A 27077-nucleotide genomic window follows, 5' to 3' on the forward strand; every position below is an offset into this window, starting at 1 on the left:
TGGTATGATTCGTTGTCTATTCATGTATTCCACAGATGCAGGGTACATCAAGTTGGTTGTGGAGCTTTAATCCGCTGCTTGTGAGGCTGCACAGAGAGATTTCCCTTTCTCTTCTTTGTTCGCACAGCTCCCGGGACTCAGCTTTGGATTTGGCCCCGCCTCTGAGTGTAGGTTGCTGGAGGGCGTCTGTTCTTCGCTTAGACAGGACAGGGTTAAAGGAACAGCCGCTTCGGTGACTCTGGCTCACTCAGGCCGGGGGCGAAGGAGGGGCACGGAGTGCGGGGCGAACATGCGGTGGCAGAGGCCAGCGTGACGTTGCACCAGCCCGAGGCGCGCCGTGGGCTCTCCCGGGGAAGCCGTCCCTGGATCCCAGGATCCCGGCAGTGGCGGGCTGCACAGGCTCCCTGGAAGGGGGCATGGAGAGTGACCTGCGCTCGCACACAGGCCTCTTGGCGGCGGCAGCAGCAGCCCCAGCGTCCCACGCCCGTCTCTGGGGTCCGCGCTTTCAGCCGCGGCTCGCGCCCGTCTCTGGAGCTCCCTTAAGCAGCGCTCTTAATCCCCTCTCCTCGCGCACCAGGAAACAAAGAGGGAAGAAAAAGTCTCTTCCCTCTTCTGCAGCTCCAGACTTTTTCCCGGACTCCCTCTCGTCTAGCCGTGGTGCACTAACCCCTTCAGGCTCTCTTCCCGCCGCCAGCCCCAGTCCTCTCCCTGCGTTCCCGACTGAAACCCGAAACCCGAGCCTCAGCTCCCAGCCCCGCCCACCCCGGCGGCCGAGCAGACAAGCCTCTGGGGCTGGTGAGTGCTGGTCGGCACCGATCCTCTGTGCGGGAATCTCTCCGCTTTGCCCTCCGCACCTCTGTGGCTGCGCTCTCCTCCGCGGCTCCGAAGCTTCCCCCCTCCGCCACCCGCAGTCTCCGCCCGCGAAGGGGCTTCGTAGTGTGTGGAAACCTTTCCTCCTTCATAGCTCCCTCCCACTGGTGCAGGTCCCGTCCCTATCCTTTTGTCTCTGTTTATTCTTTTTTCTTTTGCCCTACCCAGGTACGTGGGGAGTTTCTTGCCTTTTGGGAGGTCTGAGGTCTTCTGCCAGCGTTCAGTAGGTGTTCTGTAGGAGTTGTTCCATATGTAGATGTATCTCTGATGTATCTGTGGGGAGGAAGGTGGTCTCCGCGTCTTCCATAGATGCTTTTAATTAAGTTCACAGACATATCTTTTCTCGTCAGTGGGAAACTTGCTTTCATTCTTACAACTCAGGAATCTTTTTTGACTTCTGAAATGTGGAAAAATATGGAAGCATCAAATTAAAGGAATAAAGCTCATGAAGCCACTTACAGCCAGCCAATCTGGTTTCCAGGTATTAAATCATTTGCTCATTCATTCATTTTTTCATTTTGACAAACTTTTATTGAGCACTGTTGTTTTAGGTGTTGGGTTTCTAACAGCAAATAGTACACAGATTATATTCTCAAATTACTCAATGTCCAGTCAATGAAACATACACATAACCAATGGTGAGAATACTGAGTAGTAAGTGCTATGGTAAAGGGTGCTATAGTTGTCCAATGGAGGGCCGCCAAACCAAACAGAATTGTTTGAATTGGTCCAGAAAGGGTGAGTTGGAGAATGAGCATTCCCATTGGAGAAAACTGCAAGTGGGAGGGCTCATAGATGGGAAATAACACAGGAGCTTCAGAAATCAGCAAGCATTGACTGGACTCAAGACTAGGGGGAGCTGGGGAGGCAAGAGGGAGGGTGGATGGGATAGTGATTGCGAGAAGGCTGTAGAGATTGGCAAGGGTTCAGAGTATGAGGACCTTAGTGTTCCAAAGAGTTGAATTTTTCCATGAAAAGCCACAGGGGGGACCATTAAATGACTGCAGAAAGGTTACTTAGCTTAGCATTCTAGAAAGACTATTGGATTGGCAGAATGACTGTGATATATTTCAGATGGGGAATTATGAAGCCTGAACAAAAGCTGTATGTACGAAATGGAGAGGGGCGAGGGATGAATATCTAAAAGGTAGAATCAGTAGGGTGAGAGAGAAGGAGGAATTATAAAAGACTTCCAGATTTGTTTTGGTTTGGCTGACTAAGGTGGATGGACACCTTGGTCATTCACCAAGATAGAAAATAAGAAGCTTTTTTTGTGGAGAAGATGTGTTCTGTTTTGATACATTAGGCTATATTGGCAGTTTGGGTTTGGAGAAGATGTAGATTGGTAACCATCATCCAAATATATCAACAGTTTTTAAAGTCTTGAGTTGAATGAGGTCACCAACGAGACTTATAGGGTGAAAGGGTCAGAGGGCCAAGGATGGTACCCTTGGGACACTGACATTTTAGTAGTGAGTGGAAGACACACAGACTTCAAAGGAGACTTAAGACTAGGGTGACCAACTGCCCCACTTTGCTCTGGAGTAAGGGGTTTTTCGGGATGAGGCACTTTCAGTGCTAAAACTGGGATGGTCCCAGACGAACTGGGATGGCCGCCCCAGAGAGGAATGGCTAGAAAATGTAGGGAGAACAATCTGGAGAATATGATGTGAACAAGAGTGTTCAAAGGAAGAAAGAGTGGGCCCCAAATGACAATGCAGGGAGCATGTCAGGTAAGCATAGAAACGCCCTCTGAATTTGGAAAGATGAGAAGTTTCAGGGGCACTTTTTTCTTTTTTAAAAAATTTATTGAAGTATGATTGATTTACAATGTTGTGTTTAATTTCTGCTGTATAGCAAATTGACTCAGTTATGATATATATATTCTTTTTCATATTCTCTTCCATTATGGTTTATCACAAGATATTGAATATAGCTCTCTGTGTTATACAGTAGGACTTGGAAAAATTTTTCTTCATTTTTAAAGCTGAATAATATTCCATTGTATGTTTATACGACATTTCATTTATCCATTCATCCTCCAATGGAAACGAGGGTTGCTTTGATCTGTTGGTTATTGTGAATATTGCTGCTACAATCATGGGTTTACAAATATTATTTCAAGTCCCTGTTTTTAATCCTTTTGATATACACTCAGAAATGGACTTGATGAATTATATGGTAATTCTATATTTAATTCTTGAGGAGCTGCCACAATATTTTCCAAAGTGGCTCCACCATGTTAGGTTCCCACCAGCAATGCATCAGGTTCCAATTTCTTCACATCCTCATCAACACTTGTCATTTTTTTTTCATATTAGTTATCTGAATGCGTGGCAAGTGGTATCTTGCTGTGGTTTTTATTTGCATTTCTGTAATGATGAGTGATGTTGATCACTTTTTTTGTTCTTGCTTGCCATTTGTACATGTTTAGAGAAGGTTCTATTAAAGTTTCCTTTTGGTTGAGATGTAGGTATTTTTATTTTATTTTTTAAATTTTTATTGGACAGGGGTACTTTTAAGATAGAAGATAAGAGTTCATGAGAAGTGCAGACAGAGCTATAGGATCTTTTGCAGAGCTTTTTAAATAACAAGATTCTAGTCTTTTTGCAATCTTGGTTATTCTGTGCCAACTATTATAGAATGTATACAAGAAGAGAAAATGATCTCAGGTTCCTGGGTGAGGGAAAGGTAAATTTTCTACTGTTTCTATGCCTAAATTATATCTGGTTATGTTTTGATAAGCTCTTATGATTCTCTAAGTGAACATATTTTATTTGAGCCAAGACTGTGGACGACCTGGCCCTTGAATCCCATTGAATCTGGTTTAGGAAGTTGTTCTTTCTCATTCTCCTTTCCATAAATTGTGCAAGCCTCTGATGGTTATTTTTCCTTTACATGTTTCCTACATGACTGGAAAACGAATACTTGCAATATTGAGATATTAGAGTTCTTAAGATGAAAAAACAAAAGGCCTTTAAACATCTTAGGATACGCCTGAAACTAACACAACATTTAAATCGACTATACTTCAATTAAAAAAAAATCTGAAATATGACCACAACAAAAATTTTTAGGAAATGGAGGAAAAATCAGAAAAGAGCATGAGGTGAGAACTGGAGAAGAGATGAAGGAATTGTGCTTGGAGCTTTGTGAAGAGTACCTCTGCCACTGGAAGCATAGAGTCCTCATTACGACAGAGAGGGCTCCATTCTCCTTGGCAGTTGCTGTCTGTGTCTTGTTTGGGACTCTTCCAAATGTGCTTTTGCTCCCATCTCACCAGGACGTTGGAAGTTTGCCTCATTTATTCCTAGTAACTTTTACGGCTCTGTTCTAAGCAGCTTAGTGATTATGCTTTAACAGCATGGGCAAACGATGATGAAGGGAACATGATCGGGTAGGAGATACTTGAAACAGGAGCTGGAGTTACAATTCTGCTCCCAGGTGTTGGCTTACAGGTTGCTCTGCCCACTCCTTGGTTGGCCGCTCCTGGACATTTCCTTTTTTTTTTTTTTGTACTCTCTCTTTCTCCTTTTGATAGCCTTAAGTCTTCTATGACTATTTTGTCTGAGGTTCCATTTAGCTGAACAATCATTCTTGGAGGACCTATTATCTGCTAGACATTTTGATCTATTCTGGGTTTGAAGAGATGAATCAGACAGTTTCAGGGAAGACGGGTATCTGGAAGCATCGACCCCAAAGTTAAGACAGTAATCTTGCAACATCTACCATGGAAGCAAAAACTGAAGTATATACTGAAAATATTGCATACAGTAACCCTTCCTCCTTAAGCTCTGAGCAAGGTGAGAAGGTCAGGAGAGCATATTTTCATGTTTCCTGTTCATATGACCATTTAGCAATGAAAAAACTTATTAAGCTGCTGGTATGTGATCCACACTCCCTTGATCCTCGTAACAACCCCATATGCGGTACTATTATTACCCCATTGACTATAGTAACAGGGACACAGAGGGATTAAGAAACCCTTCAAGGGGTAAACAGCTAGTAAGTGGCTGAGCCAGAATTCCAGTTCGGGCAATCTGCCTGTAACCCCTCCTCTATGCTGTGTCTCCACTGATCACCACTAGAAATCACTGGAGTGGTACACAGCTGCTCATTAATCATTAATCATGGGGGGAGGGGGGAAGGGAAGTTACATCTCAAATGTTGCATTCTTTGGGTGAGTGAGAAAAGGTAGTAGCCATCTAAAGCCATCCTCTTATTTTCCTACCAACGCTTTTTTGGACTAATCCAACGTCCTAGTATAACTTCAATACATTGTATTTCAGTGTAATGATTACCGACTTGGGTCTTGATTTGGAAATTACACTGTAGTTGAAATTGGTGCTTGTTGTTGGTAGTAGAATTACCATATAACCTTTTCATTTCTAGAGAATATTGGATTATAGACCCTGTGATTCTAGGAGGAAGAGGGCCTCTGCATATAATGTTAGCAGAAGATGTGGTTGCATTTGAAAATCTTTTTTTTTTATTAGTTTCTGCTTTATAACAAAGTGAATCAGTTATACATATACATCTGTTCCCATATCCCTTCCCTCTTGCGTCTCCCTCCCTCCCACCCTCCCTATCCCACTCCTCCAGTCGGTCATTTGAAAATCTTGACTGAACTCTCTGGGATTCTAAATAAAAATTCCAGGAAGGCTTGAAGGCTTCTGGGCAGCAAGATCACTTCCAGGGAAAAAGATATTTTATTTTCTAGCAAGTTCTCAAATTTCAAGAATGGCCTCTTTCTTAAATTAAATGTTAATAAGAAATCACTGTACACGGGGTTGCAGTCTAAGCAATCTCTTTCTCTTCATGTTCTCCATTGCTTTTTGAGAGCCAACTCTGATTAAACGTAAGAGGGCTTGAGTGGAGCCATTTTTTCCCCAGCTATTTTCTGGGGCTCTTTTTCTCCCTGAACTGAATGTGGCCGGGCACAGGACCCTGAACTTAGATTAAAATATGGATGTTGCTTGATTTATACTTTACAAAGGGATTACATGCATTTCCAATGTAAGTATTTATCAAAAATCATTTACTTATTAGTATCCTCTTTTAGTCTTTGCTGCTACATGATGTTCTCCATCATTAAAGAGTGGCCCACTTGGTTGGTCAGGGGTAAATTTCTTTCCATTTTTCAGACGTATTATACCTTTCCATTTCATCCGGAAAGCTGGCAGGTTTGATAACCTTTTCTATTACAGCAAGCTGCCTGGGCTCACAGCTGACCTCTGGGGACACAGTACAAAGGAGACTTGAAAAGTGTTAGCTACAGACCCTATCTCTGCCTCCAGACTATACACAGAATCTATAACAGTAGTATTGCTGGGCTTGGAGTCCCCAGAGAAGAAGCAGAGCTGGTTGTATGCCAAGATCTCCAGGTCATTGCTGTTTCTTAAAGAGTCTGCTCCCACCACCCCTTCCTAGCCCAGGCTCTCTGGGTTTGGAGCCCCTAACCACTCTCTGGGTAACTGCATGTAAATTGCTGATGCCCAGAACCTCCCTGGGACCATCACAGTCAATCCAGACCATAAGTCACCTCGTCCAAGAGCTCCGGGCTCCCCTTTCCCCTAAGGCTTGGAAGTGGATCTAGGAGGGCTCTGTAAATCCCTGAGGGTCTCCTTCCAGCCACAGAGGGAATGTTCGGACCAGTTCTCTGGGCAGTTGAATGTCCGGCTTAACCCACCCTCCTCCACCTGGTTTACCACCTAAGAATAATGCTTCCTCCATTGATTATCTTCTTCTTGCCTCATACCCCATGTTATTCTGATCTAACCTTCTTTTACCAGAGTCCTCCTTCCTGACCCTTATATTACGTTCTCTGGAGCTCCCAGAATAGGATAAACACACGATTATGCACTCTGTCTCTGCACCTGACATTCCTTTACCCTTTATGATTCAACAGAAGAACTGTCCCACCCCCAAGACTCTGCTTTCAAGATGCCTCTCAAATGGAGGCCATTCATTGCCAACTGTCCTTCATGTCAGTGTTGGGAAATAGGATCAGTGCCCCCTTACATCTTACTGCCACTTCTCGAGCATTAGTTCTCTACCCTCATTAAGGATTCAAAAACTCTAAAACTCTTCTTCCTGGGGTTCTTGACATGTAGCAGTACCACCCCGTTGTCTCTGCCATCACTGACGTTCCATAGTCTCTATTTCAGTTACTGGAGAGGTCCCAGGCTTCTCACCCCAAGTCCTGCCATCATCCTGTGTGTCACGATTTTATTACCAAGTCGATAACTTGTCTGCCACCAGGTCCTTTTTTTTCTTATCTGCATTAACTTTCTCCTCCATGTCCTGAAGCTACCCACTCCTGTGGCCAGCGCTCCTGGATCTGTCCTTACATCTAATTGCTTTGCTTCCAAAAGAATAAATGAATAAGTAGATTGGAGTATCTGGAACATTAATGATGATGAGAGTGAAGAAGCTGAAATGTGGAATGACTCACATTGTCATCTCCAGATGGCAGATGCTAGAGGGATTTTCAAGACTTTTTTTTTTTCTAAGACAGATCTGAATTAGTAAGGGAAGAATATAGGAGAAAGAAACAAAGATGTGCTTTCGATCCTCCTTCCTGTAAGACTTCTCCAGACTTTCCCCCCAAATATGCAAAAACAACCATATCTCAAACCTGAAGCAATCTGTCCCAGTAGCTTCACTCAGGGGAAATCTGGAAGACGTGTAGGTGCTGTGTGTGTGTGTGTGTGTGTGTGTGTGTGTGTGTTGGGGATGATGCCATGGGAGGTAAAGCACAGGGTGGATGGGTGAGGAGTGTCAAGGCTGAGCAGCAGCCCCCTTCCCCACAACATTCATGTCCACCTAGAACCTCAGAATGTGACCTTCCTTGGAAATAAGGTCTTGTAGATGTAATTGGTTAAGATGAGGTCAGACTAGATTAGGGTGGATACTGATCCCATGACTGGTTTCCCAAGGAACACCTGGAAACCACCAGAAGCTAGAAGAGGCAAGAAAGGATTTTTTTCTGGAGTCTTTAGAGGGCGCAGGCTCTGACAACACCTTGGTTTCAGGCTTCGGCCTCCAGATCTGTGAGAGAATAAATTTCTGTTGTATTAAGCTACCCGGCTTGTGGTAATTTGCTACAGCAGCCCTAGGACACTGACACAGCAGGGGAGTAGTAATTTTGTTTCTGCTTGGTTATTCTTCCTTAAATGCTTATTTTCCTTCACATGTTAAAGACAAATCAATACAAGCTCACTCACCTTGCCATTTCTCCTCCTTGGCTCCTGTCTCCATCGACAGCCTCATTTGAGTTAGAAGAATTGAATAACCTCTTGCAGCAAATGGAACATAGCTCCACCAGTGTTTTTAGCTGATAAAAGCTACTAAGTGGCAATAGTGTACAAAATAGTGTGCAAAGCACTCCGAGTACATTAGCTCTAATTCTCACTCCAAAGCTGCAAAATAGGCTCTATTATTATTGTTTCTGAAGCGAAATTAAGCCTCAAAGATCACTTTTTACAAGTGACTTGTTTTATATGGACAAAGTTGAATGATATACCTGACATCTGGTCAGAGCCTTTGCCAACCACGTGTAAAAAATTTGTCCCTAAAACAGCTCTAAATATGACAAGGAAGAAACAAGGACTCTGTCCAGTCATTGCTTGCTCCGTGCTTTGTTTTCTGGCCCCAGTAAAACTTTATTAACATATTCAAGTCAGGTGTCCTCCCCTCCCCGCTTAATCCGAAGGCAATTTTCCATGACACTCGCACAGACCCAAACTCTCCGCAGACTGAGGCCCACACACAGCCCTTGCTCTGTGGGCTGCTTGCCCCATTGGAGGCTCTTCTCATCTCATCTTGCTCAGAGGCTGGTACTGGGGTCTCCGGGATTCACTGTGTAGAGACTGAACCATCATCATCAGGGCAATGGCCTTCGGCTGCCTGCCTGCCTCTTATGTAGGTGGTTGGTAGAGTTAAGTGTTCCCTCAATCATGCTAAGAACTGGAAACCTGCTGTTAAAGTGAAAGTTGATCAGAGTGAAAAAAAAATCTCAGCCTTCCCATTAGAGTTTAAGATCAAGAAAGCTTCAGTTGCAAAAAGGTATTTTTTGGTAAACTTTTAGTGGGATGATTGATACATTTTTAGTAACGAAAGTCAGTAGAAGCATCTAAGAACTATTTCACATCATGTTACATAACCTGAGAATTGAAAGATCTGTCAGAACTTTTTGTTCTTCCCCAAGTCAGTCAGGTTAACACTTGAAAATTCGTCTGTAATTCTAGAATATATTTCTCACTTATGCTAGTATGTGATACCATTGGTATTTTGTTTTCATTTATAAGTTATTTTTCTTCAAGTGTGGATGAAAGTCCATTGATATGTCAAGTCTGACTCTCTGGTTAGAAAGGTCCAAACAAAAATATAACAGCGGGAAGTGGAAAGGGATAAATAACCCCAAGAACTGACCCTTCATTTTGATCCCTTAGGCATACTTTGCTGACAACTTAAAAAATGCACATGTAGTTGCTTCCTGGGGAAAAAAAAAGCAAGAGTCAGTTATGTGTGATTGCAAGTGCTTGAAACAAAGATAAAATAGGAGATTCATCTGCTGCTCTCATGTTCCTTTGTAAAGATGAGGGTTGGGATTTATCTCTGTCTTTTCTTGGATTGTGTAGTACAACAGGGGACTTTTATTAGCTCTGCAAAGAAAGCAATTTAGTGGTCCTTCTGTAGGTTTTTTTCTATTTGGATGGGAAAAAACTAGAAATCTTTGGGCATCAAGTTTTTTCAGGGGAATTATCTTTGCCCTCACCACTCAGAAGAGTAGGCTCGTAAACTGGGAGGAGAAAACCTTTTGTCTTCCTAAATCATTTTCCTAGAAACAAAGCAAGTCTACCAGATAGAAATCAGCAAAATCAAAAAACAACATCTGCATTCAAATTATCGGGACATTTATTGTTCCAATAGGAACTTGTTTGTTTGGATTTAAATGTTAATATATTGTTCTGATATGATTTTCAATTTATCAGTCAAAAATATGTTTTTTCATTTAAGAAACATTTGTTTTGTACTTTCTGTACTACACTGTGGAGAATATATTAAAAAGGATAGTTATTCCTGTTATCAAGGAACTTGTAGATCAGGGGGCGAAGGGGATGTTGGGTTTTGCTAATACTTAATTGAGTGCTTTCTGTGTGCCAGGCACTGTTCCAAGTGCTTTATATGCATGAAATCTTTCTTCAATCTTCAGAAACGCTATGAAATTGGCATTATTTTTTATCATCATTTTACTGATAAAGAAACTGAGGCACAAAAAGTTTGGAAACTTGCCCAAGGTAAGACACCTAGTAAGTGGTAAATTCAAGCCACAAACCCAAGCAAGTTAACCACAATGTTATATTAGGTCTCAAGTTGGGCAGAAAATACACACACACATCAATAATAACTAATAATCACTGACAAAACTAAAGCAAATGATAAACAGGGAGATCATTGTGGGTTGTGGTCAAGGAATCCTTCATGATATGAAACCAAAATTAGATCCAAACAGGATCATTTATATTGTCTTCTTGGAGCTGTGCATTAGCATATGGGAGGTTCAGAGAAGCATGCAGGAGAAGAGCCTGGGTGTTTAATCCATTGTTTCTCAAATATCTTTGGCTATGAAGCCATTTTTTTTTCAAGGAATACTTAACATCTTTTAGCATATGCATTATCAAGCATAGTTTGGGAGAAGAGAATCTATTTTAGGATCATCTATTTACAGAGACTCCCCTGGATTCTCCACCTCTGCTGTCAGTGGCCAGAATCTAATATTACAAGAGGAAGGGCCACTGGAAACTTCTATGGATAGAATTTATAGGATATAAATGGAATTCGTGAAAAACTTGACAGTGTATCAAGTTTTGTTTGTTAACTAAATAACCGGGTTGTATTATCATTACCTCAAGGAAAGGCTTGACAGACTGGTTCTCTCTGGTTGGGCTGAGGAGTACTTACTTTACAGTCAGAAAAGACAGTTCCTTATTTGTCCCTGTTCTTATTAGTGTATCCTTCGTACCCTAGGGACACTGTCTTCCTCTATAATCATTTTTTACAATATTTTGTCCATATTATAAGGATTGTTTTATAGTCAAACTGGTCACCTGTAAATATAGTCATGCTCAATGTCTATTAATGGGTCTTGTGGTTTCTTTTGCACAAAAAAGTACAACCTAGAGAAAGCAAAAGTCATATCCCAACTCCCGCTTTGTAGATTTTTGTTCTTTAAATGACGTAAGAATTTATATTTGCTGAGTACCCTCTTTCTGCTAGAAACCATGCTATATGTTTATCTATGTCCTCTAATTTTGACCTCACACTGCCCTGGGAGGTAGATGTTCCTCTCGATTTATACATCTGGAAATGGAGGCACAGAGAAGTTAAACTGACTGCCTGGGGTGAAACAGCATGTGATAATGAGGGATTTGAATTCTGGTCTGTCTGACTCCAAAGCCTTCACTTTTGAAACTCTACCGTACGACTTCCTTAAAAGGAAAAAATTATTGGAGATTAAATCAGCACTTGCAATACTAGAATTTAAAGTATTTCAGGCAATTGAATCAAAAATACACTGTTGCTTAGATGACTAAGCAAGGCAATCATGCATCTGCAAACCATATCAGCTAAAACTTAAAATTTGTCTAATAATCTCTCTGGTTTACTTAAAAAAAAATCATGGACTGTTTCACAGCTAAAAGCTCCTCATTTAGTCATTATTCAAATGTTTGTCTATTACATTCCCACGGAGGCAGGACGGAGTCTTCTCCCTCCTCCGACACGTTGTTAGGAAATGCCTCTGCTTTCCGTCCTGCTCTAGGGCAGGCAGTAAGCTTTAGCTGAGAACACATTTGGAGATGTGTGAATGAGTGAACCAAGTGTATCCTGGAAGCACCAGCCCATGCCTGCTCCTGCAGAGCCTGTGAAAGCCCAGCAAACTTTCTGGGGACTGATGCAGAGGACCAGAGCTATCACCAGCTGGATTTGGGGCTTTGGTGACATAGATGCAAGGGAGATAAATGACTCTTATTTTGTTCTTAGGAGCTGTTTCCTTCACAGAAATTTCTGACAAAACTGGTAACTAAAGATACACTATCTTCTATTCTAGAACATAGAGGACTAAACAGAAAAGTAGGCTGTAGTTGAGGCAAGAGTTTTCACTGGGTAATCTTCTTACCCAATCTTGCCAATAAATGAGTACATAAACTAATCAACCTGTTTTAAAAATATATATATAAAAATGAGTTTGTCTTCCCAGTGTAAGATCACTAGCATCTCTTTACTACATTATTCTCCATATATTCTCCACATTCTTACCACGTGTGAATGGCTATTTGTAAAGCGTCTTATAATTTAAGAGGAGGGAACTTGTGTCTCTGAAAAGCCTACCATGTACCAGACAGAGTGCTAGGTGCTTTTTGTATGCAATCTCTTTTAATTGTGTAACAAAACCAGAAACAACACCAAAACCATAACAAAACCATTATTGTCTAGAAATAATTTTGTAGAGGTTCAGTAACTTGCCTGAAGTCACAGAATATGTTAGTGACAGAACCAAGAATGGGACCACTTTTGTCCCCACATCTTATCTGCACTATATTACGTTATTCTCCAGGAGGTAAGCCCTCACAGATGTCCTCATGAAATCTCTAAGAAGAGTTCACTGGTAATGCCAATCTCTGACACAACTCTGAACGCTCTGGAGGGATTGGGTCATTTTATATCCCAAGTATCTAGCCCAACCACTGGCACATAGTAGATCCTCAATCAGTATTTGTTGACTTACATTATTCCAATTTCCAGTGCGGAAAAGGCAATTGTGGCTTGCTGATCTCACAAGGTTACTAACTTTGGTTGTGATAGTCCTAATTTTTCCAATCCTGTTTTCACTGGGGTAAGGCTACACAGTTATGGAATCACTCTGACTGCCCAGATGGCATTTGCTTTTACTTATCCCTGTATAGTTCATGTGTGTGTTACAATCCTAGGTCAACGCCTTTTACACAATAGATTCTTTTTTCCCTTGAATTTCCTACTTTATGGCAATGACCAATATTGCAATCATGACAAAGTTTAAATCAAGCAATGTTGCAGTAAGCGGAAAGGAATATAGACCCTTGACTTGAAAGACCATGGTCACATAAGATTCTACAGGAGTTAACAATTGTCAAACGGAAATTTCTTCTTAGTGAATTCTGTTTTCCAAATTTTTGACTGTGTGACATAGCAAAACAGCTTGTACAAATACACTTACTTGCTTACGTTTCTACATGTAAATAGAAAGATATTTTGTGAGAGACTGAGAGCAACAAATATTGTTTGTTGAAATTTACAGTTTTACACAAATGAACATACATTACCAAAGAGAAGAACGAATGCCAGTGTTTTTCTGTATTATGGAAATTCACACACACACACACACATACATACACACAAAACAGATGAAAGCACACTACAAAATATTGTGCTTATTGGCACCACGTAGACTTTCACACTTAAGACATTTTCTGTCATTTTTAATATTAATATTTGATTGTATAGTAAAAATTTGCCAATTGAACTTTTCTTTAAAAATATACTTTAAATATAAATACGAATAAATAGCTCTATTTTGCCTCTTTGGTATGAAGCAGCATATACTATATTTATTACAATAATAGATTTTTCTTTAAAAAAAATTCGTTGACTTAAATTCAATTGCTTACATAGGCTTGGCCTATTTGACGATGTGTCTGCTAGGTTCCTGGGTACATTTGAAAGTCATGTCTGACCTTTACTTGGGAAACCACTGGGGTCCCACTTTTTTTTTTGGCGGTACGCGGGCCTCTCACTGCTGTGGCCTCTCCCGTTGCAGAGCACAGGCTCCGGACGCGCAGGCTCAGCGGCCATGGCTCACGGGCCCAGCCGCTCCGCGGCATGTGGGATCCTCCCAGACCAGGGCACAAACCCGTGTCCCCCGCATCGGCAGGCGGACTCTCAACCACTGCGCCACCAGGGAAGCCCTGGGGTCCCACTTTTGATTTTGATTGGATGATATGGAGTGTGGACAAATGAAAAAAGTGACTTTGCATTCAGACATGGAGAAGCATTAGGGAATCAGTGAGATTCTGAATACAAATCTTAACAAAATGAACATGAGGAGACTATGTAAAGATACAAGGCTGTTCCTGGGAACCATGGGTGGTGGGTTTTTTTTTTTTTTCCTCCATTTCCAGATAGATTTAGACACTCAGTTGTCCTGCCTGAACTGTTCTATTGTTCTTGCTGGCTTCCAATCCTGAAATGCAAGACCATAGTTTTCACAAGTAAGTCCACTATGTTTCCACAACCTAAAGCATTGTACCTCATTCTCATTCATATATGAATTTGACAAATGTGGATCAGAAAAATATCAGGACTCAGGGGAAATGCAGAGCTGAATGGTGGCCCTTTTTCCCTATCTTGGTACTAACTGGCAAATGATGGCTTCATGGACATGGCTGTTTCTGCAGCCCCTGGTGGAATGAGTCCCGTACACCAGGGCTGCATCTGTGCTCTTGACCTTGACCTTGAATCTGATTGGTTGGCTGGTAACATGTTACCTGGTGAGAATCAGAATATTTTCATATTGCAATATTTTTAAGAATTATCTTTATTTTAATTGTTTATCTAGACATGCCAGTGGATATTTCGGCCACATTTTGAGCAAAAACTCACAAGGTGTGTTTTTTTTTTTCCAAACCTCACGTGTGTACACAAAACAACACAATTGTAAGGGTTTGCGTAAAAGAACAAAGCATAAGAAATACAGTGAGATACAAGATCATAACCAATGTTCAAATAGGTGAGCAGATCTGATTCAACATGAGAAAAGGTTACAAAACAAGTCTGTGGCTTGTAGGAAGCACTACCTGGTGACAGCTTTGCAGGACACGCTCCACATCCCATTGCGGGAAGCCTTAGGCAGGTAGAAACAGAGCAGGATTTTCACTCAGCCTAGCAGGGAGTTATGGGGAGGTCAGCGTTCCAGGAACAAGGTTCTGACTGTTCACAGGTGCTGTAAAAAGAAAAAGGCTTTGCCTATCAGGCCTGGAAGTGATATCTATTCTCTCTCTCTTAATTTGATTTTAACTTTAGCTTTCACTTACTAAAAATAGCTTTTTGATTCCTTTCTTCTCAAGCATTGAAGGAATTAAACTCAGGAAGTCAGCTCGTGATGGTCCAGGGACTAAGAGAAAAAGAATGTGAAGATAAAGCCCACAGATGATCCAACAGCTGTGTCTTAACTAGTAATTGGACACTGGACACCTTCTATTGAAATATTGCTAGAGAGCCACCAGTAGGCAGGAAAAAAAAGAGTTTTCATATTCTTTTTCTTTTTTTTTTTGGTCAAAGAATGAGAAACTCAAGAAATCTCCAGATGGTTGAAAGAAGGAGACAAATGTATCTAGTTTATGCATCACATCTCATTTTACTTCAAATTTTTATTGTACTAGTAGCTGCTTCATAGGCTTAACTGTTAGATATTTGGTAGTTTTCTCTGTGAGCTCTTCTTCAAGACCTAATACACTTTTGTCCTATAAATTGGGGACTACTAAAACCGCGTCCAATCTTATTTATTTAAATTATTATATAAATATAGTTTAAACAAAGTCCATTTCCTAAACTCAAAGTAGAGGCTCCATTAGCTAAAATAGCATCTTCTTTCTTATCTCTACTGTATCTTCCCCAGTAATTGCTTTCCTTGATTTGATCTCATGTACTTTAAAAATAGACTACTCAAAAGCCCAAACCAAACCACAATAAGAGAGGTTTGGAAGCAGAAATACATTCAATACATTCTCTTTTGGGGCTTCACCAAGCTGAGAGCTTCAGAGTATTAAAGCAATAAAAAATCATGTGTCAGTTCATAGTTATTACAGGAAAAAAAACCAAAGTTAGTGTTAAGTTTTCACAACTTTCTTTCTTACCCATATCAATAATTTCAACTTATCATCCACCCATTTCATGAAGTTTTCACACTTTCTTTAGTACCATCTGACAATCTCTTCTGCTTTAATGAAAGTTCAACCAGCTTTCCAAATTTCCTCTAAACCTTTATTCTGCAAGCCTCGGTCTTTCTGCAGGAACTTAATACAATCCAGTCAAGTTTCTAACGTTTCATTTGTACGTTAGGAGGAAAGAAAAAAAAAAAAGAGTTGCACTTAGGAAATGAGAGTTAGCTGACATTCCATCAGCTTTTGCGAAACACCTTGATAGCGGCAGAAACGATCTTAGTATCATCCTCCCACTGCCAATTGTTTAAGGTAAAACGAAAGGGGGCACTGCCAATTTTCATCTAACATTAGTTATGCTAGAACTTCTAAAGAAAAGGTTCAATGCACAGAGTTTAGCTGACTAGAGAAGAAGGCTGTAATAAATTGATTTTCCGGCCAAGTATATGCAGAAAAAATGGCAACAAAAACCTGCCCAGGAAGGTAAATTCTATCAGACAACTGAAATATTTTCTCTCTTTAAATTATGTTAACGTCTGCTAAACAGTCGCGTAGTTGTTCACATGAAAGGAAGGAAAAAGGAAAATCCAGTTACTATTGACACCAAAGAAATGCACGCCAACCATAAACCAAAGATGCTTTGGTACTGTAGCCAGAACAGACGACAGTGTGCTAGGGGAGCAGGGAAGTCCCTGATGGATAGATGACGGGGTCACGGAAGGTTTGTGAGACCTGCTCTGTGTCCTGCGAGGCTGACACACTGCCATGTCCATGACAAGAGTCGTATAAACACAAGCTTATCAGCTGGCTTGTTAAAACAGAGTGCAACATCGCTGTGTTGAAAGTGACTTCAGGCTTGCTGAAGGGTCTTGTTCATCTGAGGAAACAATGCTTGGTGCCATAGATTACACACTATGGTCTCAAGCAGAATGCATGTGAAGTTTCCAAAATATTTCCTCAAAGACTTTATTCAGTTTTGCTTTGTGACCTTAGCTGGAAAGCAGAAAGATGGATATGGGAAGGCAGTTCAGAAGGACATCTGTGAGGACTTAAGTTGGGCAGCTTTCAGAAGATGAAAGATGTTTAAAGTTAAGGCTTTTATCTGCAAACAATAGTATATTAATAAACTCTATACCATATTTACAAATGCATTCTCTTGTATTAAAACTAACAGTATTCTGTTCACAGTGCCATTGTTTATACAGGTAGCAATCCCATAATACTCATGTATTTTGGCATGGGAATCAGTAGCGCTTGATATTTACAGAGAATGTACAGGTGTGAATATAAACATGTCACTGAATCTGAGTTATCGATAAAAGACAGATTGGCAAATGGTGCAAACGAATGAACTGTACAGCACCTTCCCCTCGGATCGGATAGGAAACGTGGTTTCTTAATTGCGAAGATGCCAAATCTCTGACCCAAAGTGGCATAAAGTCTGTAAGAAAACAGTGAACCCCCTGTTCGAGTTTGGGTACATTGAGTAATGTTTGCCCATAGTTTTAGATCCATTGTCTAGTGCATAAAATAGAAAAGTTAAAAAGATTTATTATTATTTTTATAATAATAATTATTATTAAAATAGAAGGTACTTTCTCTCACGCTCTCACTTGTGCTCTTGCACCTGAAACCAATATCCTTGGAGTTCCAAATATGCTGGTGTTTTTGTCATGCAGATCAGCAGTCCGAGGGCCAACGCTAAAAATGCTCTGGACTTAGGAAGTGCCGCCTATCTCAGTGTGACCCAGGACTCGAGGGGCCCACAGCAGGAGCACCTCTTTCTTACTCCCCAGTCTTCACCTCGAGGGCCAAGCCGGCCCCTGGAATCAGCTCCCTCATGGCGGAATGGAGCTGCTTATTTCGGCAGCTAATGCTGAGGTGACGGATGGCTTCTGTACACTTGGAAAAAGGAGGGAGGCAGGTGAGTGGGAGAAGGGTGGCGTTCCAAAGAGCCCCAGGACGACACCCAGAGAGGGGCTGGGTTTACCGGCAAGAGCCCCTCAGAGCAGCTGCCCTCCCAGAGGCCTCTGCGCGAGGAGGCTGGCACTCTCAGTTTGCAGAGCAGGGGGCAGGCCTGGCTGGAACTACGGGGCGTCGCCTTCGGTCACGGTCTGCCCCTCAGCCTCAGTCCCTGGGCCGGCGTGGTCCGGGCCGCCGCTGCCACCGCCACCGCTGCTGCTTCTGCGCTGGTTGGGCAATAGCCTCTTCCACTGGGCTTTGTTGTGTGCCAGGTGGCATAGCATGCTCTCAGACAGGGTGCTGTGTCCCGTGAAACGGGCCCATTCACGGAAGAGGGGCTCCACGATGTAGGTCATGAAACCTGGAACAGGCAAGGCCAAGCTCATCACCAGCAGGGCAGTAAGACCTACTTCTTCCTCCCTAACAAACATGACAGGGCCCACGATGTGCTGGGCCCGTGGGTAAGAAGGCCACCAAGATGCGGTCCCTGCCCTCAGTGTCGAAGCATAAGATATGTCACCTTGGGCTTGGCATCTAACCTCTCAGTGCCTCAGTTTCTGCAGTTGTAAAAAGGCTTTAAGAAGGGTACCAAACCCATAGGGTTGTTATGACAATGAAATGACTGAACACATGTGAAGATGCTTAGAAAGCTCCTGGCACATAATAAACACTCAATAAATACTGGCTATTATTATTTGAAGAAGGGGGAAGACATAAAGAAAAAAGTTAAAAAAAGTTTGTGCTAGAACTAAGGAGGGTGGGTGGGGGAGGGGAGGAAAGAGCAAATGATACCAGGAAGGGGCACCTCGTTGATTTAGACCATCTGAAGAATTCATACATCTACTCCATAGGATATTTTTTCAGGATTATCATTTCACAGTTTTGTCTTACTTTCAATTATGTTAAACAACTAGGTGTAGGTAATAAAAGTTCATTCGTCTTCAATACAGATTTTTACCTGCATAAAAGTTCTGCTTGAATGACTAGATAAGATGGATTGATATGAGACTTCTTTGTTTGCATGTCTGTCCTCTTAATTATTTTAGCCTTGTTGCTTTCTAACCATGTTTCACTGTTAATGTGCTTTCCATATTTAAACATGATTTATTAAAACAAAGATAACTTCCAGTCTAGGCTGGAATAACTGGACTCATCACAAATTTGGATATATTTAGGTTTTATTCTATTTCCCTGAAATGTAGGTATGGGGAGAAAAGGCAAGTGTTTTTCAGCTAACGAAATCTTCCAACAACTAACCCTGTATGTTTACAGGCATGTGAATTATAAGGCCCTTGAGGATGCTATAGAGATGAAAAAAGAATGCAGCAAAGCAAAATGTTAATGTACATGCCTGCATCATCTCATCAGATGTGAAATATGATTTAAATAGTATAAGATTATTTTAGATTACCTGAACCTGAGGAGGAAGGTTAAGCCAGTGACTTACTGTCTACATCTTGATAAGGTTATGCAGGGAGTCAGCAAGCAAGGATTTCATTTTGGAATGTTCTTGCTTGCTATTCTTGAATTTTCTTCACCTCCTTCACAATCTCCATATCTAATTTTGATATCTTTCATCTTTTTTTTTTAAATTTTATTTATTTATTTTTGGCTGCACTGGGTCTTCGTTTCTGTGCGAGGGATTTCTCTAGTTGCGGCAAGTGGGGGCCACTCTTCATCGCGGTGCGTGGGCCTCTCACTATTGCGGCCTCTCTTGTTGCGGAGCGCAGGCTCCAGACGCGCAGGCTCAGTAATTGTGGCTCACGGGCCTAGTTGCTCCGCGGCATGTGGGATCTTACCAAACCAGGGCGGCTTGAACCCGTGTCCCCTGCATTGGCAGGCAGATTCTCAACCACTGCGCCACCAGGGAAGCCTAATATCTTTCATCTTAAGAGAGGTTAGATATTAGGTATCTAAAAAGATAGTGTACAATATTATACTATTCTAAAGTTTAAGTCGTGAATATTTATGAGGTTTACCTTAAGTACAAAAAAAGTTACAAATCCCACATTTAAGAATCCAGTACTTAAAAATCAACTCATTTTCTTCCTGAAATTACTCTGGAATTACACCTCTGTATTTCTACTCGTCAGATATAAAGACCTCTTATAGGAGATAGAAGAGTGATTTTAAAGTCTGAAGAAACACCATGAGGCAGTTTTTCACATGAAGAAAGGCTTCTGCACAATCAGATTTGGGAGGCTGCCCCATAGGTTCCTTGTGTATTTGTGCAAACCTCCCTCTTCTATTCAAGTGATGTAGAGCCTGACTTTGCCGGGATATTGTCTTCCTGGAGTGGTGGGAGTGGGGCAGGGGAGAAGTGATGGCTTCAGAGTTCACAGGGATTGAAGGAAAGCCTCTTTCTCCTCATCTTTCTATAGGCTGCACCAATTAGAGATTCATTTGATTTAATGCCTTCTTTTTAAAATGTAGAGTTTGATGGGGAGAGGGGAGGAATATAGGTGGGGGGGTGGATATTAAATCCCTGTCTCACTTGGGTAAATATGAATTACTTAAACAGAAAATCAGGTCTAAGCCTGAGATGGCACTCAGGAAATTCTCACTGTGGATTGGGAAAGGAAAAAGAGAGGGGACATTTTCAGTCCCAGGGGAATCAGAACGGAGGAACTAGCTGTATTTAGCACCCACTGGAAAAATCCTTGTCTGGGAGCCTGGAGCCCACAGTTCCCATTAGATTCTGTTGATCTATTTGGGTTTTTCCAGTTTAGCCTGATCTACCTATGCACACCACACCTCCCAGCCTTGAACCTACAGAGCTGGGAGATGTGGAACAGAGACAGAAAGATTTATCTACTAAGGGTTGTTTGATAATCACCCCTTTCTCTTTATTGGTGTGCTGGTGTAGCATCCATGGGATTTTCCTTTTCACTCAATCCCCATCCCATTCTAAAAACAGGTATCTATGGTAACCACATTTTCCTGAGCTGAAAATCAGGACATATGATCTGACAAAATAAGTGTGTTCTCATGACAACAAGAGAATAGAATCTCCGAAATCAAGTCTGTCTTGCAAATCTAGGTTGTGTGCTTAATAATGTGAATGCTTTTCTCTGGGGGCTCAAAATGCCAGGCTTTAACAGGTGCCTGGCAAATTTCTTTCTGGCCAGAATTTAACAAGGCCAGGATTAGGATTTTGGTTGGGGGTCTATTCCTTTTGAATTGCATCTGCAGAATTTCCAACTTGATAGGGCATTGGATCCAAAGAGGCTGAGGCTGCATTTCTGTTGATGTTGATGCCCTTCCCCATCCCCTGCAATTCTGTAGCTTCATCTGCTCTGGGTTCTTGCAGGGTTTTATTTTTTATAACAACACCCCTCTCCCTTTTTCAGGTGGATGAATCGGTTTAATCGTAAAAAGAATGTAATGATATTAAGGGCAATTTGGAAAAAAAAAAAAGATCACCAGTAATCTCAGAGTTCCAACACATCTATTTTAACATTTGTATATTCCCTTCAAATTTTTTAAACTAGATAAATTTTGTTCTTATTTCCTTAGGTTGACTTTGTGATTCTTTTGTGGGACTGTGGGTTCAACATGACCCTCAGTAACTGGAAGCATATCATTCTAACTGGCTCTGGTTTTCTCAATTTTCAACTGATGTTTTCAGGTGACCCTTTCACTCCCAATCTCCAGGCATTAAGCCTTGAGCTTGCAGAGGTTTGCAACACTGTGAATGTGTTAAGCTGTCTGAGGTCTGTGGGAACTGGTGAAAAACATGAAATGGTACATGTCAGGGCCATAGTTTATAAGTAAAAGAGTTAAAGTTCTGAGTTTTTTTTTTTTAAGTTTATTATCTCTGCTCTAACAAATCTTGAAATTAACATGCAGCCTTTAATTGCTATGTTTCACTTATGTGGCAACCTGTTTTTATTTTTATTTTTTAAATTTTATTTATTTATTTATTTTTTATACAGCAGGTTCTTATTAGTTATCTATTTCATTTATTTATTTTTTTATATTACCCAAAGCAATCTACAGATTCAATGGAATCCCTGTCAAACTATCAATGGCATTTTTCACAGAACTATAACAAAAAATTTTACAATTCGTATGGAAACACAAAAGACCCCGAATACCCAAAGCAATCTTGAGAAAGAAAAACGGAGCTGGAGGAATCAGGCTCCCTGACTTCAGACTATACTACAAAGATACAGTAATCAAGACAGTATGGTACTGGCACAAAAACAGAAATATAGATCAATGGAACAGGATAGAAAGCCCAGAGATAAACCCACACACATATGGTCACCTTATCTTTGATAAAGGAGGCAAGAATATACAACAGAGAAAAGACAGCCTCTTCAATAAGTGGTGCTGGGAAAACTGGATAGCTACATGTAAAAGAATGAAATTAGAACACTCCCTAACACCATACACAAAAATTAACTCAAAATGGATTAAAGACCTAAATGTAAGGCCAGACACTATCAAACTCTTAGAGGAAAACATAGGCGGAACACTCTATGACATAAATCACAGCAAGATCTTTTTGACCCACCTCCTAGAGAAATGGAAATAAAAACAAAAAGAAACAAATGGGACCTAATGAAACTTTAAAGCTTTTGCACAGCAAAGGAAACTACAAACAAGACGAAAAGACAACCCTCAGAATGGGAGAAAATATTTATAAATGAAGCAACTGACAAAGGATTAATCTCCAAAATATACAAGCAGCTCATGCAGCTCAATATCAAAAAAACAAACAACCCAGTCCAAAAATGGGCATAAGACCTAAACAGACATTTCTCCAAAGAAGATATACAGATTGCCGACAAACACATGAAAGGATGCTCAACATCATTAATCATTAGAGAAATGCAAATGAAAACTACAATGAGATATCATCTCACACCGGTCAGAATGGCCATCATCAAAAATCTAGAAACAATAAATGCTGGAGAGGGTGTGGAGAAAAGGGAACCCTCTTGCACTGTTGGTGGGAAGGTAAATTGATACAGCCACTATGGAGAACAGTATGGAGGTTCCTTCAAAAACTAAAAATAGAACTACCATATGACCCAGCATTCCCACTACTGGGCATATACCCTGAGAAAACTGTAATTCAAAGTCATGTACCACAATGTTCATTGCAGCTCTATTTACAATAGCCAGGACATGGAAGCAACCTAAGTATCCATCAACGGAGTTTGGTTTTAATTGGAGGGAACTGCAAGGAAAAGAAAGACTTGCTTTAAACGTAGATGGAATTGGTAGAGTGATAGAAACAAACAATTATTTTAGAGGCATTAACATCACCCTTTAACATTTTAGTGCAATTGACACTTGAGAGTGTGGTCCTAAGAGAATGAGACTGAAAATCCATTTTGAAGTGAAGACTAGAGAAGCATGGGATCCCATGTCACATGGCTGGTGGGGCCTGGGCCTGGGGACCAAGCCTCTAGTATTGAGCATTGAGGATGAAGGGTAATGACCAAATTGGAAGGATCCTGAACTGCAGATTTCCCACCCCTCATGTCCTAAAGGGAGTGTGAGCTAATCCAATCTTCAGCAGCCAATAGTTGATTCTTGTTACTTTCCTCTACTCATTTGGTTTTGATTCAATTCTGAACTACAAAGTTAATACAGGTTAGTTATTAAGGATCTATAACAAAGCCTTTACCCTATTTTTCATCTCAGCTGGTAATTAGTCATGACTAGAGTGTTCATTTGGACTCAGCCATTCAAAGGGCCACAGATTAAACCTCTAGTTTGGATCTTGAGAAAGCTGTGTGCAGATCTTCTTAGTGACTCTTAGCAGAGGTGCTGAAACTATTGATTTAAAATTAAAATTGAATTCGACTCACCAATTTGTATACTAGGGATTGAATCTTTCTGTTGATTGCAAAGAGGACTGATTTCCAGTTCAAATTTCTGTTCAAGGTCACCTAAGAAGAAAAAAGAAGAAACACATTGGTAATCGAGAACCTATAAGAATGAGTGTTGATAGTTTTAATGATCTAGTTGGAAGAAGTTATCTGGGAATTACTGTTCCCTGCCTTATCACTAGGAACTCTTTAGCAACAACTGGCTCTGCCCTGCTCTGGTAGCTTCTGCAAAAATTTAAAATATCAGAGTATCGACGATCATTTACAATAGGCTCATTGTAAATAGGTATGCTCTGGGATTAGAATAAACTTTTGAACAAAAATCTATAAAAACAAGAAAACGAATGGCCAATTTCCTAATATGAGATGGAAGTTCTGGTTTTAAGTTGCAGATTAAGAAAACAGGTTTCCTTTCACTCTGCCTGACCCTCATCTGGCTTCACGTGAACAACCGGGAATAATTAGTAGGCAGGAAATCGGGAAGAGGAAGTAGAAAGATCTCATTTGAAGAGCATCTCTGTAGCTACAAAATTAATCCAAAATAAGGGTCTGGTATCTTTCATTCTTACTCCTTAGAGTTTTACTTAGTGTAAATGAAGGTTAAAGAAAGTATAAAGCTCAGGATGATCTATCTTTTTAATGTCTCCATCAGCTAGACCAAAAGAGAAATACATCATGCAAAGCTTTATCAAAGTATTTTATCAATTATTCCTGAAGGTGAAAAATTGTGCATAATTATTTCGTTGGGAAAAACAATCTGGTTAATCAGTACAGAAGCTGGGTCTCAGAAACACTAGCTGAGTTCACAGTTGTGAGTGCACTCCTCTAAACTAGAGAAGAGAAACAACATTTATATCATGCTTACAGTGTGTCAGGCACGTTCTAAGCATTTTACCTATTTAATTAATTTAATCCTCATAACAACCTCACTATAACCCCCATTTTACAGATGCAGAAATTGAGATGAAGCATAGGGAAATATGTTGACCTAAGGTCCTTCTGCCAGTGAAGAGGGGAGCCTGGATTCCAACCCAGAAAGTCTGGCTTCAGAGAATCTGCGCTTAACCATTAAGCTAGGATCTTTTGAGAGGCCACATTTCTGTCATTTTCTCTAAGACTTTAGCCATGGCTCCCATGGTCTCTTGGGCCCTTGTGATTCTCAAAACTGATGTGAGGAAATCACTTTGACTTAACCGAGGAGTTCAGGGAAGTCAGATGATAATAGCCTTCTGAGGGCAGGGCATGACACCACTTAATATTAAAATGAATTCTCCTAAAGTTGGTTTTACTCCTCACCTCCATAGTTCTGTTAATAGTGATTTTTCAGTTAAGTCTGACACTTTGGAGGAGTTGTCTTTGATTTTTCCCTTCCCTCTACCCTCTGTATTGAGGAAGCAAATCCTGTTTACTCCTCTGTTGAAACATCTATTTTCCCTACTTTCACTCTGCCTGACTCTAGTCTGGTTTCTGTCTTTCTTTCTTTCTTTCTATTTTTTTTTTTGCGGTACGCGGGCCTCTCACTGTTGTGGCCTCTCCCGTTGCGGAGCACAGGCTCCGGACGCGCAGGCCCAGCGGCCATGGCTCACGGGCCCAGCCACTCCGTGGCATGTGGGATCCTCCCAGACCGGGGCACGAACCCATGTCCCCTGCATCGGCAGGTGGACTCTCAACCACTGCGCCACCAGGGAAGCCCCTTTCTTTTTTTTTTAATTGAAGAATAGTTGATTTACAATATTATATTCATTTTAGGTGTACAACATAGTGATCCAATATTTTTATAGATTATACTCAATTTAAAGTTATTATAAAATATTGGCTATATTCCCTGTGCTGTACATTACATACTTGTACCTTTTTTAAAAATTTAATATTTATCTTTATTTTTTTGTTTTTTTTGGCCGCACGCCATGTGGGATCTTAGTTCCCTGACCAGGGATCAAACCTGCGCCCCCTGCAGTGGAAGCACGGAGTCTTAACCACTGACCACCAGGGAAGTCCCACATCCTTGTACCTTATTTATTTTATACCTAGACGTTTGTACCTCTTAATCCCCTATCCCTGTCTTGCCCCTCCCCCTTCCCTCTCCCTGCTGGTAGCCTCTAGTTTGTTCTCTGTATCTGTGAGTCTGTTTCTGTTTTGTTATAGACATTCATTTGTTTTATTTTTTAGATTCTACAGATAAGTGAAAACATACAGTATTTGTCTCTCTCTGTCTAACTTATTTCACTAAGAATAACACCCTCCAGGTCTATCCATGTTGTTGCAAATGGCAAAATTTCATTCTTTTTTATGGCTGAGTAGTATTCCATTGTATACATACACCACATTTTCTTTATCTGGTTTCTTAATAACGCATTCCGATTTTTTACTTCTTAGCTAGTTTCTTTAGTATTTCTTCTGCTTCAATTATACACGTTGCCCTAACTGTACTTTCTAAGATGACTCCCATTGCCACGTTCTCTACTTTTAGCCTGGTGTACAGCGGCCTCAACAGATCCTCATATTCTCACCTTCTGTGGGACCAAGCTGGTCTGTGAGGCAGGGGGATGGTCCGCAGTGCTTCTGTCCATTTCTACTCCTCTCTATCTAGACCACTGGGACTGTCTGCAATGATGGAAATGTTCTCTGCACTGCCCACTATAGTAGCCCCTTGAAATCAGATCAAGAAAACTGAGGAACTAAATTTTCCATTTTAGTTAATCTAATTAATTTAACTAGCTACATGTGCCTCATGTTTATCCTATTGGAAAGTGCAGTCACTACACATCCTTGAATACCCAGCTCAGATTCTGCCATCCTCAGCACTAGGTCTTCTCCTGTGACCTCTACCATAAGAGGTCTTCCAATTGGATCATTTAGTCATTCACTTATTTCAACATATATTTACAAAGCACTGCATATTTCAGACACTTTGTTCATCAATGTAGAGAATACAAAGAGGAAAATTGGAGTTTCTCTCCTCCAGGAACTCTACTGGTTAGTATTTTGAGCTTATGAAACATTAACTATAATTCTTTGCCTCCTTCATGACCCCCCCAGTGGGTCTTTGCACATAGGAAAATCACAGCTTTGCTGAGGATTAGACAAGGCTGGAAGCAGATGTTCAATGAAAACTTCTGGGAATCTTGGTTCGTTGAGAAATACCAATCTGCAGTTACAATAGGACAGAAATTCTACTTTTTTAAGGCACTGACGGGACGAGGGTGAATGATGTTTGAATCCTAATGTCTGTTCTGAGAATTTAACACTGTCTTCCTAATTCATGGGATCTCATCTTCCTTTCCCCTTCTGTCCCTGACCTTGATTTTAGGGTTTTTCCTTTGTTCAGCATCACAAATCATTAAAGATACTTTGGCTGGGACTATTAGCAGTCTGTGGAAGCCCAAATCCTAAACTGAAAGAACCAAACCAAAATGATACA

The 27077-nt window shown here is 41.0% G+C and overlaps 2 protein-coding genes across 10 annotated transcripts in view; one reads left to right on the top strand and one right to left on the bottom strand.

Moving 5' to 3' along the window:
• Positions 1–27077, top strand: part of MTFR2 (mitochondrial fission regulator 2) — a 156051-nt gene that overhangs the window by 45726 nt on the left and 83248 nt on the right. The window contains exon 8 of one of the 9 annotated variants that reach the window (XR_014295156.1): positions 17528–17772. The exons of 6 other annotated variants lie outside the window; for them this stretch is intronic. Coding sequence is in view for 2 of the 3 variants with exons in the window: in XM_082634094.1 (XP_082490220.1) it covers positions 17528–17722 (195 nt within the window). In the remaining variant the exon portion in view is untranslated. Of the gene's footprint in view, positions 1–17527; positions 17885–27077 lie in introns of those variants that run through there. 2 more of the 9 variants (XM_082634094.1, XM_082634093.1) reach the window with 2 other exon arrangements.
• The window catches only part of PDE7B (phosphodiesterase 7B), a gene marked incomplete at both ends in the record, with an annotated part of 216074 nt that continues 206932 nt past the window's right edge, over positions 17936–27077 (bottom strand). The window contains 2 exons of the mRNA XM_082634096.1: positions 17936–18171; positions 23636–23716. Coding sequence (XP_082490222.1) covers positions 17936–18171; positions 23636–23716 — 317 coding nt within the window. The remainder of the gene's footprint in view (positions 18172–23635; positions 23717–27077) is intronic.

This window comes from Mesoplodon mirus, assembly GCF_964341445.2.
Source record: "Mesoplodon mirus genome assembly, chromosome: 10".
NCBI classification, from domain to species: domain Eukaryota; kingdom Metazoa; phylum Chordata; class Mammalia; order Artiodactyla; family Ziphiidae; genus Mesoplodon; species Mesoplodon mirus.